Source organism: Clytia hemisphaerica, unplaced genomic scaffold (assembly GCF_902728285.1).
Source record: "Clytia hemisphaerica strain Z4C2 unplaced genomic scaffold, Clytia hemisphaerica genome assembly, whole genome shotgun sequence".
Classification (NCBI taxonomy): Eukaryota; Metazoa; Cnidaria; class Hydrozoa; order Leptothecata; family Clytiidae; genus Clytia; species Clytia hemisphaerica.
In genome coordinates this window covers 1,417,601-1,433,860 of record NW_027104389.1, presented here as the reverse complement: position 1 = coordinate 1,433,860, position 16,260 = coordinate 1,417,601, and the positions used below count along the sequence as shown (strand labels likewise).

At 35.6% G+C, this 16,260-nt stretch overlaps 2 protein-coding genes across 3 annotated transcripts in view; both read right to left on the bottom strand.

Moving 5' to 3' along the window:
* Positions 1–603, bottom strand: part of LOC136819566 (cytochrome P450 4V2-like) — a 92,741-nt gene extending 92,138 nt beyond the window's left edge. Inside the window, exon 1 of one of the 2 annotated variants that reach the window (XM_067075802.1) lies at positions 563–603. The gene's annotated coding sequence lies outside the window, so the exon portion shown is untranslated. The remainder of the gene's footprint in view (positions 1–562) is intronic. The other variant, XM_067075801.1, reaches the window with a different exon arrangement.
* A 3,515-nt stretch (positions 604–4,118) lies between these two features.
* LOC136819521 (adhesion G-protein coupled receptor G6-like) lies at positions 4,119–15,950 on the bottom strand. The gene is made up of 15 exons (XM_067075756.1): positions 15,867–15,950; positions 14,405–15,373; positions 13,840–13,970; positions 13,357–13,531; positions 12,834–12,943; positions 12,618–12,682; positions 11,934–12,100; positions 11,312–11,547; positions 9,437–9,678; positions 8,604–8,917; positions 7,994–8,152; positions 7,321–7,531; positions 6,323–6,588; positions 5,782–5,848; positions 4,119–5,501 (listed from the first exon to the last, which is right to left on the bottom strand). The coding sequence occupies exons 1-15, from the start codon at positions 15,928–15,930 to the stop codon at positions 4,961–4,963; spliced, it is 3,717 nt and encodes a 1,238-aa protein (XP_066931857.1). The 5' UTR covers positions 15,931–15,950; the 3' UTR covers positions 4,119–4,960.
* Positions 15,951–16,260: the final 310 nt, after the last annotated feature.

Here is a 16,260-nt window from a genome sequence, read left to right as displayed (position 1 = left end):
ATTCAAGAAAAGTGAAAATGTACACCATAAAGTTTTTTTCTATATTCCGGACATTTCGCAAATTACAGATTTTCAACCGTTACCTAATTTCGGCTATCTACAGTAGACAAAAAGTTTTTCTTTTAATGTGTCAGTAAATGGCTCCACTTGAAACAATTGCGGCGAAACCTTTGTTTTTTCTGTCCATTTCCCCCAACATCCGAGGTCTTTTGAACGTTTATAATGGTATTATAGCTTGATACAACTAAAGGCTTTTAGTGTTTCTTTGTTGTCATAAGTTCTAAGGGCGATTCTCCTTCTAAATTTTTACAATAGATCCTCCTTAACTCGAACAACGTTCCCTGATCCCTTCATCAAGTCGCAATCTCTTTTAAAGAAGTCTCGAACAAATTAAAATTCTCTGTTCATAAAGTATAGCTCTGTCTAGCCGTCTTATAACCCAGAGATAGTGAAGAATACTTTTCATTTTTATATATTAGTATCACAACCTCCCAACCACCCAACCAAAAGTTCGAGAAGAAGCGAGTTGAAAGTTCGAGAATAGCGTAAGCCTGATACATACCTTATACTCAGTGACTAAATGAAATGAGTATTTTTATCTGTAAATTGTGAAACGAAGAAATTCACAACTTCAAAGAGTAAGAGAAATAATAGCTTGCTGTTCAAAATAAGAAAAATTGGCGCATGCGTCTAAGGCTTCCTGAATTTTGTCTCGACTAGCTCAAATTATATTTATCAGATGTTGTGTGATTCTGTCTGAGTGAGCAAGAAAAACTTTCTTTTTATTCATCATCAATTATTCAAAGTATGCGGGAAAGCTCTTTTTACATTGATAATAATTTCTATTTTTAGTAACAGAGAGGGGTCAAATTCCGGATTTTTTCGTGTGTTTCCGCTAAAAAAATGACTTGAAAAAAAATGTTTGAAAATGTGGTTGCTTTTCACGTCTAATGGAATGACGTACGGCAAGTGAAAATCGTCATGTATGAAATCTCTCTCTCAATACGACAATTTCATACTATTATACTACAGTCAGTAAAACATAACGGGATAATACTCTTTCACAAGCTACGATTGTGCTATGTTATTGTATAAAATCAGTGATTTAACGTTAACATAAACGCAGGTCCAAAATACATAAAAACATACTCGCTTTTTTTTATAAGAATATCTTCTATAAGAATATCAGGGTGAAAATTGGCAAAATCGTAAGAATACCCTGAGAATACCCTCTAGGGCGAGTTTCACAGAATTTGATAAGAATACAGTCATTTTGTATTTGGTTAACAGAAAAAAACTCTTCCTTTCTTAAACTTGGAGGAAGAATTACACTTCTGCCTCAATTTTCAATTCCAATCCAAAACTCTCAAATTTATCATTTCTCATATTTGTGAAAAAGTCAAGTCTAAAAAATTTTCCCTTTTTCTAAAAAAACTATGATTTACTAATGATTATTTACTGACAATTACTAGTACTAATAGTTTAGTAATTAGTGTTATACATTTGGGGATCATTTAAAAGATTTCTTTCGAAAGAAACTCACTTCAATTACACTTGGAGGTTTCTGGGGAATTCGTAAATAGTAAACTGCATACTGATACAGTTTGGTAGACATTAATAAGGTAATATTTGCTCTTCATCTTTGATTCTTTCTACAGTGATTAGATAAAATGTGCGCGATAAAATTTTCATTATTGGTCTTCAGAGGTTAATATATTCTTCGGAATTACGTTTTAGGGTTTAATTATTAAATTTTTAACGAATGTTAATAATTCAGCCAATTCTAAAATGCTATTAAGCTAAATCAAGAAATCAGTCTTTAGATTACATGTTAAATACAAACTTGTGTTTGGAGCAACTCGGGACAACTCAGATTAAGGCTTAAACCCCCTCAGATAGTTTTATCGTCAACCAAATGCGTTGGGATGAAAGCTTTTGGGGTAATTTTGATTTGCTTCATAGTTTGGACCCCCCCCTTTATTAAGGGGGAATGGCACCATGACACCTTCCAAAAAAATGAGGGAGGGGTCAGAAATTTTCATCAAAAAGGAGGGGAGATAGCAAGGAAGGAGGAAATCTAAGATGGAGGGCTTACATATATATGTCAAGCACTATTATAAAATTTGGTCTTCATGAAAGGAAGTTAAAAAGAAGAAAGAAGTTTGTTATTTCGCTTTCTTTCTCTAAAGATATTTCACCCTATATTTGCTACCTATTTTTGTCCAAAATCCTTGGGAGATTGGGATAGGCATTTTTAAAGGTAAAGGGGGATGCCAAGAAGGGGGGGGGGGTCTTTTAATAAGGGGGGAGGTCAAACCCCTTTCCGTACTATATGCTAGTCCTACTTAGAGAGAAAAACTTTTAAAATTTGTCAATATGGTGTAAATGAAGATATAAACGCTTTACTTGCACTTGCACACTAACGGTTTACTTGCGGATCTGCCTGAATAGAAAGGTGCCCAGTAGTAAAACTTAGAATTAAATTCACTTGAGAACAGAATCAAGTAAAGCAGGGTCAATTTTGGAGGTTCTTGGATCACTCGTAGGCGCAGTAGTGTAGTGGTCATCGTTCTTGACTTCCGTGCTGTAGGTCAGGGTTCGATTCCCACTCGGTGCTGCGATTCACTTAGTAAGTGAATATACCTTGGCCCGGGTCAACCCATACCATGTGAGGGGAATAGGGTACTTTGATACAAGAGTATGGGGAGATATGCTTGACATTGAGTGTGGTGTGGTGATGGTACTCATATGTTCAGTACCTGCGAGAACGCAAGGTTCTCCCGTACTGTCTGAGTATCATCATCGATACAGCACGGCTCTGATGTGTCGCGAGCACAGAGTACAATGTCTGGTAAGTGCTGTGATTTCCCTATCAAGGGGTAGGAAACTATCCCGCGATAGGACCCGGTCCGATTATATCGGAGAGTCAGCTTCTCCAGCATCTCTTTCTCTTGGATCACTCGTTGACAAAAAATGATCAAAAAACGGTCAAAATTATAAAAAAGTGGATTTTTGTAAAATTTGCTTGACCATGAAATCCAATTAAATTCTTTGACCAAAAATGATGATTTCTAACTCAAACTGGGTATTACTGGAGGGCTTCACCCCCTACTATATAACCCATATCTAGTATACTAAAGTCTATTCACGATAAGTGTGCACTCTTTTTTTCTTTTATCTATAACTTTTGAAGGAATTCTTCAATCTTTATAAATTTGGTATCATTGGAAAGATATTACTGAGTGGAACAATTTGAAATAAAACATTTTTTGAAAGAATTCTAAAAACGAAGAAAACAATGAAGATCTTGTAGCGAAGTGCTATAACTTTCATTTTCACTGGAGTGAATCCTGGATCATCGAACGTCATCACTGTGAAAAAATTTCTCAAAAATAATCATTCAGTCAAAAGATATCAAACGAATTTATAAGCTGATTGACGTCTAAAAACACTTGAATATATATTTTAGTGAAATTTCTTTACAGTGATGACCTCCTAAAATCAAAGAATCTCTCCAGTGAAATGAAAGTTATAGCACTTCTCTAAAAGATCTTAATTTTTTCTTCTTCATTTTCATCTTCGTTTTTAGAATTTTTTTAAAAACTTTTTTATTTCAAATTGTTCCACTCACAAATATCTCTCCTACGATACCAAATTTATAAAGATTATAAAGATTGAATAATTCCTTTAAAAGTTATAGGTAAAAGAAAAAAGAGTGCACACTTATCGTGAATAGACTTTAGTCATTGGTGCTTAAAGGGTTAAAGACAGAGGCACTACAAGGAACAACACATCAATTTTACTTGCAAGATAAGCAAGCAGAAGATCTAACCTTTTCATCTATGAAAGCTGTAACTCTTTGCTAGAATTCGAATGAAATAGTGGTTTAGCGCTTGTTGAAAAGATAATGAGGAGTGGAATATTTCAAAATGGAAAAGAATCCAAAAAATAGAAATATCTAAATTTTTTTTTCTTGAATACATGTTTTCTTATTAGAATGTTTTGAGTGTGATTGAGACTGGAAATGCTTATTTTTTGACAATTTTGAGGCTAAAAATATTCATATTGGCGTTCTTAAAATTAATTCACTTAAATATACAAATTACCTTTGGGTTGAGTTACTTTATATAAACTTTTTCATACCACATCGAATCATTCTTTTAAATGTAAGTTATCTATACAATTGCATTATTGCTAGTAAATATATACAAAATATTGAGATTTAAGGTTTTACACAAGATATTAATTATTATCGGCGATCCAAAAAATATCTGCAATCTGATTGGTTAAAAAGAGTACAATATATCTTGTATTTTACATGTAAAAATATAAATTGACGAAAAGATGTTGCTGCATTGTAGCGGTAGAAGCAATCTAACGTCACTTTGCTACAAAAGTGCCCTGCGCTTTTTTCCAACACAAAAAGTGCATTTTTTGGGTCACCGATAAACCAGTTATCAGACATTTGCTCGTACAATATGGAAATATTTCACTTGTTCCGGATTTTCCGTATATTTTCCTCGCCTAAAGGCTCGGAAAATATTGTACGAAAAAATCTCGGAACTCGTAAAATATTTCTCATATTGTACTCGCAACTGTCTGATAACTATTACATAAAGTTCACCAGTAATTGAATCAATTACGCATGTATGTATGTGTGTTTTTCTGCGACGGAGACCGCCGTTTTCTGATTTGTCTATATCCTGATCAACTGAGGACGACAGTAAGTCAGCAAAATCTGCTAGTTTTTTCCAAATCGCTTCAGTCACTCTGTTGTCCTCAAAACTCGCTTATAGGCCTTTTATTTGTCCAAAGGATATTCTATTCAAGGAAACAATTTTTCAGTTGGCAACTTATAGTGCAGTGAAAAAGAACACCCACTTTTCTAAAAACTATTTCAAGAATTAAATCTCCAAACACCCAATGGCTTGTTATATCATTTCGTACACGAATTTCATTTTTAAGATACTGTGTATATGTTCTCGCTCCTCGGTGGTGATTGGCTCAATTTAAGTCCATTATGAACAGCGGTTGATAGCGTGTAATTTTGAGACGTTGTCATAGAGTAACTATCATCAGTATTGGCTCGTTTCTTGTGTGTTTTCCTCTCAAGTTGTTTGGTGTTTGCACGTTGTATGTATTGTGGAGATTTCCCTCTTAGCAGCGCCATCCAGAACAAGCGGACCTTTTTATTACGTAATCCGTAAAAAATGAACACGTATAAGCCTTGCATTGTGGAGATAATGCAAAACAAGTATTGAAATACAACACGGTCATTGTTTATGACTAAAAAACCGAATACCCATGTTAAACCGAACAAAATCATGAAAGCGGTGATGATGCGAGCACGCTGTCGAGGTGTTAGCGCATGCGTAGTGTACTTCTCGGAACTTCCTTTCAGTGAAAGCATAATGGCGACAAGAGACACGATGTTGAACAAAATGGTGAAAACAATTGGAATGAGAACAGTGACGTAGAAAGGCCTTCCACTGACAACACACCTGTAAAAAAGAAAAAGGATAAAGATTATCAAGGTACGGTCTTTAGTAGTATATACATAAAAATCAACGGGGAGAGTCTTTTTATCTTAGAGTTTCAACTTTAAGCCATCAGAATTAGAACACAGAACATTCATTAAAAATTGTAATTTACAAAGATACATCGTGTTTCGCTTTACTTTTATCATAGATTAAAGGTACTTCTAGAAACACCTCTCTCCACAAACTTTCCATTGTTTTAGTATAAGGAGTAATTCTTTTCAAATAAGCATGCAGCGCTTACCTTGTGTCACCTATATATTCATCTTTCCAAATACCGAACCCGATGCCAGTGAAAAGCAATGGCAATCCTAAAGAACAAAAGGTTAAGGACTTAAAGGATTTAGTATAATTATATCTAATTTTTACAGTATACTTTAAATCGTAAAAGAGATGTAATGAGAAAACTTATAGCTTCGATATAGACTTTTCTTTGGTCAGTCTTTCGGTTGTTCCATAGTCAGTCGACTTGGTTAATTTATAAGCGTAAGGAATGAGCAGGGGGTCGAACCATAGTCATTATAAAAACACCGGTCTGGAAGACTTTTGTCTCTTTCTATTGTTAAAAGATGGAGTACTGAAATCAAGTTATTTTGGAAAATTTTTGATCATGTGATTAGAAAATAGACCAATCTCAAGAAGCGATTTTGGTAACGTGATCAAAAAGTATGCAAATTGTAACTTGTCTTTTTGTTTTTTTATAATAATTATGGTCGAAAACAGGAGTTGACACGCTAAACCAATGAGTCATCGCTCCTTAGTAAAACAATCTTTAAAATACATACCCCATCCAATGGGAATTGCTTTAGTGATGAACCCCCGAATATCAGTTTTCATTGGGAACACCAATCCTCTAACAGAATGAAAACCTTCGATTGCACTCCAACAAAAGACTGCAAGGATGGTATACTGCAGTAAGAAGGATGCAATCTCGCAACTGATTTTCGTTTTGTTATCTCTTTCTGCTCCCACGAGGAAAATGATGCTAAGCATGATGAGTGCTGCACATAAATTCATCAGAATCTTCGGTGGAACATGCTCTCTCAAGATACTGAAAAAGGGAAGAAAATAAAATCTAATACACCTTTTTGACCGTAGTCGCCCGGCCATGGGGCCAGGTACGTGCTACTTTATTATTTGATTTACCACCCTAAACTCGATCCGATCCTTTTTTTATACTTTTTTCTATTTAGCTGCGAAAAAAGTCTGGGATGGTTTTAAGGTGGTAAAACGGTGAAATAAATACCCGCGTGCCAATTACCCTACAGTCGAATAGGTGTATTCGTTGACTCTGGTCTTGCCTTGAATTTTTATTATACGATATATGAAGGATTACCTGTTCGACTCAGGTTCATTGTTTTACGAACTTGTTAATGTGGGCTTATTTTCACAAAGTTATCATACAGTTAGCGCAATATAACCAATTTCTAACTATTTTGTCAACACTATTTGTCCAAGTTAAACGACCGAGTACACGTTATTTTTTTTATAAGGAACACGTTTATAAGGAACTCGAGGCTGAAAATGGTTCAAAGAATAAGGAATTGTTAAGGAACTGCTCAGGCTGAGAATAAGTGGATTTGAAAATAATGTACCTTATTGGGACTAATTTGAACAAATTTTGATCTTTCAAGGGGCAAAAAGTTCAAAATTTCCTATGTAGTAAGGAACTCGATAAGGAACTTTGAGACTGAAATTCTCTGTAAAAATAAGGAACTCCAGGCTCAGAGCAAAGTTAAGGTTCGTTATAAAAAAAAAACGTGTATGTTATGTTACAACTTACGGAAAAATTATATAAGTTAACAATGTCAACACAGCACCAGCCATATTCAAGCCAAGGCCAACATATGTGATAGCACTCAGAATCTCAGAATCAGTTTCACTGACGTCACCAGCATTGAAAAGAAGAGCAAAGTTGGTCAAATGATTTGAATGACATTCGTACATGTCGTTTGCCTTGTGGTAAAACGAATTCAATCCTCTTGTTGACCAGCCTGTGATGTTCATTAAAAGAATTCATTCAGTTGTTTGTCCAAATTTCTTAACTCCACGCACTTTCGCACTTTCGCTAAATGGGCGACAGTTTTTTTTAACCTTTTTTGTCTGAAGAAAAGATTACGTCATAAAAAAGTTTCGCGCAAACAACAAAAAAGTTGAAGGAAGTTTTACTTTTTTCATTCGTTTCATCAATTTTGACCAATGGAATTGCTTCATTTTTCAACCGACCAATGACAAAAAGTTTTCGCTCATGTCACGCAAAAGTGAAGACCGGCCTTTGTGCGCATCAAAAGCAGCTTTAACTTAGCTAAAATCTGAACCAGATATAGGATTGTTTTGAACTTTGACTGGAAGTTCTTCTCTAGAGGTGCTCTATCGATCAAAAGTAAGACAGTTAGCCTGGCTGCACATCTTTCTTTGGAAAAATATAAATTATCATATGAAACTTTGTATTTTACCTTGTCGCGAGACGTTCCAAAAGACGCATTTGTATTGATCAATTTTACCACCGTGGTTTTTAGTTGACTTTTTAAACATCATTTTGATTGGTTGGCTCGTGTTTTGCACCGACTTGCCACGAATTTGCGCTGACAGGATGTTTCTGCTCATTATTTGATCTATGAGAGAATCATTTAAAGATTTGAAATTAAAGATAAACTGACAAGGCAGAATCTATAATAATGACCTTTCCTTTAGGGCATAATGAGACATTATCATGTCCCGTTTCAAGAACCCAGCAATACATTAAGGAAGAACAGTTTCAACCGAAACTTTAGTTCTGTCGTTTCGTTTACTTTACTTTGTGCAAGAGCTCAAAAGCTTTCAACATTGTACTTAGAATAAACCATGACTTACCGCCTACAATTTTTCAAATAATTCTTTAATCATTAGTTAATCAACCCTTTCACGTCCCAGGAGGTCCGCACTTTTTTGGAAAAAGAATTCAAAAGTTTCGCAAGTCCCGGTGAAGTCCCGGTGAAGTTAGGTCCCGGAGGCACCCACTCTGGTGTCACAGACTGGAAGGGTAAAAGATTTCCAAATATATCAACTTATCAAAAAGAATGCTACCTTTTGAATCAGTTTGAAATATCACATTATTGCGGTAGACAACAGCGACGAAATTCATCTCTTCTGCAGATGCTTCACCGATAGCCCTGGTAATCTCTGATGGGACAATGATCGATGAATCAGATTTCATTCCTGATTCTGCATCAGAACCCATGATCAAATGAAGAGAAGATCCACTAGAAGCTTTAGCTACCAAATCTTTATTTGAAGTTTTGGATATTTTCATTCCACCTAATGCATAATTTTGTTTGGTGACGGTTTTGGGAGGATCTTGTGCAATATCTCCACCAGCTTTGTTGATCACGTTCATCAACCTGAAGTAGAGAAATTGATTTTTAGAGCGCTAACTCTTTTTACCTTTGTACTCTGAATGATTACTGCCACTCCATAAACCTTGGATGTGTGGAGATGTGTTGATTGCCAGTACTGATTATATTTAGTAAAAGACATATTATAGATATGACTGAGATTGATAGATCAATCTCAGTAATTGAATCAACCTTGTGGATATAGGTCGAACACCTCTACTGTTCAAACACCTTCCACTACCATTGGGGATTTTACATGTTCATAGCACTGATCTCGAACTAGTTGACTGGGATGGGCTTCCTATGTGAAACAAAACATGGCCAGTTTTGGAGCTGACTAGTCCGTTATGTTGCTTTTAATTTAGTTCTTTAACAGCATGAGCGGAATGTTTTGAAATTCGAACGTACGAAAATCTGAAGTGAATTAGAAAACAACATGACTAGTTTGCTTCCAAGCTGGACACGTGAAATCTGTGAGCAGTTAGTTAACTAGTGCGTAAAGGAATATGATATCTGTGGTTATACCTTTGAGAAGTGGCGTTTGACGTCTGACTTTTCATCATTGTTTTCGATTGCACTGCAAGGACATCATCAACAGATTGAAAAAAATCATCTGCAACTTTCCCGCTTGATGCGACGTAACTGACAATGTTCTCCAGGGAGGTGACACCGGACTCGACGTCTTGTGTGGTGAAACTATCAGATGATCTGGTTAGGTTACGAAGCCTACTGGATACTTTCTCCACATTATCTTTGGTGACATTGACCTGTTCATGAAAGGGTAACAATACTTAAAGTCCTTTGCATCACCCATTTTTGGACCTACCTCCGGGTGCCCCGGTGGAGGTTCTATAAATTAACCCATGTCCGTTCGTTCGTCCGTTCGTTCGTTCGTTTGTCCGTCCCGTCTGTTACCAGCTTTTCTCAGGATCGGCTCATTAGTTTTTTCTGATTTTTTGCACAATGATGCAAAATGGCAATGCCCAGAACGTGACGGAGCCCGATTTTTGAGAAAAAATCTATTTGGGCAAATTTGGGCCAAAAACTACCTAAAAATAGGGTTTTTTGGACTTTGTGCAAAATCCTGTCATTACTTTTTTCTGATTTTTTGTACAAAGATGTAGGGCAAGATTTTTTAAAGTACGGCTGAAGTGGTTTTTCCCGGAAAATTCTTTTTCGCCTTAAAAAACGGATTTTCGTATTTTGGGGAAATTCCCTTTAACCAAATAAGAAAATATAGCTTTTCTCAAAGTTGACTCATTATTTTTTTCTGATTTTTTGCATTTTTGCACAATGATGCAAAATGGCAATGCCTAAAATGTGACGGAACCAGATTTTCGAAAAAAAATATATTTGGGCAAAATTTGGGCCAAAAACTGCCTAAAATAGGGTTTTTTGGACTTTGTGCAAAATCCTGTTATTACTTTTTTCGGATTTTTTGTACAAAGATGGAGGGCAAGATTTTCTAAAGAATGACTGAAGTGGTTTTTCCCGGGAAATTCTTATTCGCCTTAAAAGACGGATTTTCATATTTTGGGGAAATTACCTTTAACCAAATAAGAAAATATAGCTTTTCTCAATGTTGGACTCATAATTTTTTTCTGATTTTTTGCACAATGATGCAAAATGGCAATGCCCAAAATGTGACGGAGCCAGATTTTTAAGGAAAGTTATTTTGGGCAAATTTGGGCCAAACACAGCTTAAAAGGTTTTTTGGGCCTGAATGGTTTAAGTGATTTTCGTATTTGGGGAAATTCCTTTTTACCATTTTACATTATTCAACACACAAGCTTTATTTTTCCATTCTGAATTTTTGTACAATTATTGTCACTTTTTCCTTATTTTCATCTGATGTTAATCATTAGGTAGGTCCATTCAGCATGTTGCTTGTTTAAAGAAAATCCATGGTTTTGAACCCTTTTGAAGTTCCTAACATTTTGAGTTGTAAGTTTAAAAAGTTCTGACTTTTTTACATTCTGTGAATATTTTTGGGGTAAATCCCTCAGAAACTGGGTGTTTTAGTCCGGCAAAGCCCTGAAATATGCTTAACTTGTTATTGATATTTTGCTATCTTCGATAGCTTATGTTCTTTGATAGTTTGTTCTTCCAAAAAAGTGCATTTGTAACCATATCATATCATATCAAGTACTCTATTAACTGGACTGGGGAGAATGGTTTTTGACTGAAAGCCTAAATATGGAAATTCAGATAAAGCTGAAGGCTCTAAATAGGCCCTCCTGCCCTTTATTTGCCAAGGGCAATTGTATTTTTTCTTTCCCGCTTTACATGATTTTATGACATTTGGTGGTTTAAAACCTACTCGCTTATGATGAAAAAACAACGTGACACTGAATAAGCTATAAAGCAGAGAAATCTTTTTTAGTTACCGATCACACCTACCTGTGCTAATTCGTTCAAATTGATGTCCGATTCTTCCTTCACACATTCTGAGTCGTCAATTTTCATCTCAGCATAAAATCCATCTTCATTCACAACACATTTGGCTGTAATATTTTTCTCGACGTTTCTTTTACACGATTGTTTTTGTGGTGGATCAGTTACACTCATGGCTTGCCAATCGTATGTATCTGAACCCTCCATGCCATCTACAGCCGTCGTTTTTTCCATACAAAACCCTTAAAATATATGGAATGGTCTGTATAAAGAATTATGTACACAGTATGTACCCTTTGTCTAATGTTTGCCGGCACAATGTTTGCTATCAGGTAAGGTACAGACATCAGTAACAATTGATAAGATCAGATTTATGTTCGATCGCTTTAAGAAACTTGATAGGGAATTTACCTCTAAAATAAGGCTAGATAGGGAAAAATTATAATCTAGAATCCCCTCCCATGCCTCAAAATCTGTCTTAGTTAGCATCGTCATCGAGCTACTAATGGAAACCAATTCTTTCATTTCATCATATCCCAGCTGGCACATAACGTTGCTTCAACGTCCATCTAACTTTTACGACGTCGAAACAACGTTGTATGATCGTTAAAACAACGTTGTGTCTTACCGTAAGCTTTAATCTCCACATTCTTTATCTTTTCTCCGACTGTTTGTTTTTCAAGCATGATTTGAACATTTTTGAGCCAATCACCGTAAGATTGTTTTCGGATAACGTCTGACAAGACCATCATGCTGTATGCACCATACACTGTCAATTGGCTCAATGAATATTTGCTGGAACAAATGATAATGATATTTGAGAATAAAGATATATTTATTTAGCAATGTCATGTTCAATACAGTTCTATTTTTTCTATACAGGGTAGATCCCAAACGCAGTTCTAAGTTCCTGGTAGCTAGTATCGGTTGATTGTGCTTTTCCAGTGGGGGCTGGAGGATATGACATTTTTTGGAAATTTATCCCCAGGCATTGTGAACTTTGATCCCCCGGACAGCAGGGCTGACCCCCTGGACAAGCATCAGTTGAACCCCCGATATTCAAAATTATTCTCAAACAGAAAAAATTTTGTAGACTTTCTACTGCCCTCCTCCCGGACAATATATCCTCCAACCCCCTTCCCCCCTGACGTATGAAAATTCTCTGGAAGAGCCCCTTGCTAACTTATTCCGACATTCCGTAACTTATCCTTTGCTCCAGGAACTCAACCTTATTTGCTTTCATTTGTTTGTTTTTTATCCACGGCTGGAGATTCTCGATTTAAAGAATTATTCTCAATTTATTGATACCTACTCGAAATTGATGACTTGAAATTCATTTTGGTTTCCTGGGTACGTTTGTTCTGCCATTTTCTTAATCTAAAGTCAAAAAAATTGTGTTATACATTATATCTTATGTCTTTTATAGTGCACAGTACACACTCTCCTGGACCAAAGAACATTGGAATTTTATGACGCTTTCACTCGGCAACTATTTTTCTTAATCATTTCAAAGATATCAAAATCTTACGTTATCTTTTAACAAATTTTCCATTTCTCCAAACTCATGTGATTCTCTGTTACGCAAAGCGCTTTCGAATGTCGTGGCTTTCCTGAACGTCATTTTCGTTTTATGGATGTCTGAAATTGTGAAGAATAATATGCATGTTAGGGTGACACTAATACCTTGAACCCTTATTCATGATACTAAAGACGCAACCTTTCATCATTAAGATTATGAAATCAAGTTGCCTAGTGCGTTTGTTTTTACTTAATAAACGTGGTGATTTCAAATCTCAGTTTTCCATCCAAAAGTTCAACAGATCTGTAAGTTTCATGTGTGATCCAATTTAATAGTCCCATTTTAGTACAGTATAGATCGAATCGAATTATAACTCAATTGTCTGCTTAATTAACTGATCTATTTTTCTCGTTACTTCAGTTCCAAAACGAAATTTCCTTAACTCGAACAAATTTGTGTTCCTCTTCTGTGTTCGAGTTATAGAGACTCAACTGTACTTAAAAGGTCTGCTTGAACAATGAAATATGCTTACTTGTGAGATTGACTAGTTCCCAGTCCGTTTGTTGAACGTCGTATTGAGTGTAAAAAGAACGAATCGAACATCTATAGTACGTCATATCTTCGAATTTTGCCGAACCAGTCAACCAAGTTGAAGTGTGGGAAATTTGCTCAATTTCTTCGTACTTTGAAACACGCTCTATTTGTATCTGGATTTAAGAAAGAAGAACATTAAACAATGAAAAAATGTTGATTTAGGATACTGGAAAACAGAATTAGGTTAAACACTTGATTTGCCTACTTAGAGATTATTTCAGATTTTCACGCTCACGTACGCTCACGTAGTTTTTTTTCAATTCATGTATTTGTGTCCTTTTTTTCGATTTTCGATTTTCGATTTTTATACATATATCAACGAAAAAAGTCTATAATCGCACATTAATGCAAACTGCCGGAGGTCACTGCAGTTATATCTTGTGTTTTTATGAATAATCTCTTGAATATGTAAGAAGTTTACCTGGTGCGGCACGTAGATAGGTCCATGTGTGTTGCATTCGATCGTCATACCCATCCCTTCTTTAAGTTGCGAGCTCGGCATACTGCTAACAAATGCTCTGAACGATGCTTTCGTCTGCACCTTGGATTTTTCTAAAAGAAAGTTATTACAGTTGACACTATCTAGTTTGACGTTCTACTATTCAGTACGCTCCCTTATTCGATAATATTCAACGTCGCCGTCAACAAGAAATTCTTACAAACAACACTCTACTATTTGAAGCGCTCCCTTCTTCTATAATATTGAAAGTCACCGTCAACAAGAAACTCTCATGAACGTTATTCGATAATATTGAAAGTCGCCGCCAACAAGAAACTCTCATAAACGGCAATCTACTATTTGATACGCACCCTTATTCGATGAAAATCGAATTCCACTTGAAAATTGATTGAATTACAGAGCGTTAACTATAATTGAAATCAGATGAGCCGGTTTAGCCTTACATGTCTGCATTAATCCGACATCTCTCAGTTTTTGTATTTTTAAACCCAATAAAAAAACAAAGGACTCTGGAATGAATACTAACCTATACATCGTCCGTATAACTTCGCCAAATCCGGAACTCCATTATTATCAGAACATTGATCCAGATTAACTCTATCCAAATAAGTTTCCCAAAGTGTAAACTCTTGATAACATGCCGTGTCTTTCTTGCAAAAATCTTCGAAGCCGTAGTACTCTATTTCCACAGGAGAATACGCCTTTCCGTCTTGTTTTTCCATAAAAATCGCAATAGCCTTTGCTTTTACGGTAATAAAAATATCCATTTTGACGTAAATGTCTTGTCTTGATACCCTAAGACGTGTCGTTAAATTAATCACTTTGTCATCTAAACCAATAGCATCAATGGACAGTGAAACTTCGTTACTCGTCCCAAGATTTCCTTGCAAAAGTTTAACCGTTGTCAAAACAATAAATTGGTTGTGAAACTTTGCATCTATTTCGAATTCAGTTGCATATTCGACACCACTTGAGAAGATTTGTCTACTCATTTTCCTTCCCTTTTTTCGACTCTCCTTATCTTTCTCTGGCAAACAGTTTGTCTTGATATGAATTGCCATGTCCTTTTTGGCCTTACACTCAGGCTTAATTTCTATAAATATCTGGAAAGGTTTTTCAATTCCGTCCCTTTTGATTTTGGCATCAAGTTGTAATGTCAATTCTTGGTCAGCAGGAGGATTGAAATCGTCTGTAGTTTTTAATGTTTTCCCATCCAAACAAATACCTTCGATAGACGATGTAGGTTTCCCGTTAACTATTCTACATTTTAATAATTCCGTATCACCATGACCTTCAGGTGTACCAGCACCAGGCCTCCTTGTATAAACTTTTGAAACCGTTACATTATACTCATGTAGATTGTTTATAACGCTCTGATCGTATTTGAATAGCTTGTAAATGATTGGTTCAAGCACTAAGAAGGCGTTATCTTTGGAATATGTCGTTGGTAGTATCACAGTATATGATGGAAAAGGTACTTGGCTTACTCCATAAGCTATGAGTGAAAGAATGGGAAAGACAGGTAAAATTTTACAAAGAAAATATATTGACTGAAGTCTCCAGGAACTCTATTAGTTTTATTCAAGTGTCTCCTAAATTCAAACAAGTTTTCTTGTCAATTCTGTTAACAATGCCTCAGTCTCAATAAGACAACATTTTTATAACTCGAATAAAATTTAACTCCCCGTGCACTTTCGTCGAATTATGGAGACTCCATTGTAGTTGAAATATTACAAAAATCTGTGTTGAACCTCTGGACATAAGAGGCTTGGGTACAGAAAATAAATCACCCAGTTTAAAGTTTTAATCATGCAAACAAGTTGTAAATGAAATAAAAAATGCATATTATTTACACCCTAGCCATCTACCCACCCATGTAGATGTCTATAATTCGTGGAAATGGGTTTAAAATTCATGCTTAAGCCTAAAATATTTAAGTTCGATGATTAGCGAGGAACAGAACAGCGAGGCTTCAAAATATAGCTTACCCTGTGGTATGAGTATTTGTGTAATTCCAACTGTCAACGTGATGAACCAGAAAACTGTTTTCATTTTCAAATTCTATATTTTCTAGAAGTAAATTATAACTAATTAAGTTACAAACCATCGATGTTTGAAATGTATCAGTAATAGTAGGGGGCCAACTAAAACACACAAAGAAATACAGCCACTTTAAAACCAACTAACTGTTAGCTCTACTGTGATTTGACGTCCAATCTCGTCTTGATCGTACTGACGTCGGTATGTTTTTTAACTTTAAGCGGCTGTATTTCTTTGTGTCTTTTAGTCAGAGAGTTGTTGTAATACGTTTTTTTGCTCAGAATTTCATACTCTTTCAGATGGTACCAATCATTTTCGTTTATTTCAAATTTTGAAAATCAG

What these genes read in the sequence shown, in the direction of transcription:
- LOC136819521 (XM_067075756.1), bottom strand. Translation starts at nt 15,930, where the DNA reads ATGAAAACAGTTTTCTGGTTCATCACGTTGACAGTTGGAATTACACAA. An exon ending in ACAAATACTCATACCACAGG is followed by an intron (nt 15,374 to 15,866) that starts GTAAGCTATATT and finishes TTTCACTCATAG; the next exon opens with CTTATGGAGTAAGCCAAGTA. An exon ending in TTAACTTATATAATTTTTCC is followed by an intron (nt 6,589 to 7,320) that starts GTAAGTTGTAAC and finishes TCCCTTTTTCAG; the next exon opens with TATCTTGAGAGAGCATGTTC.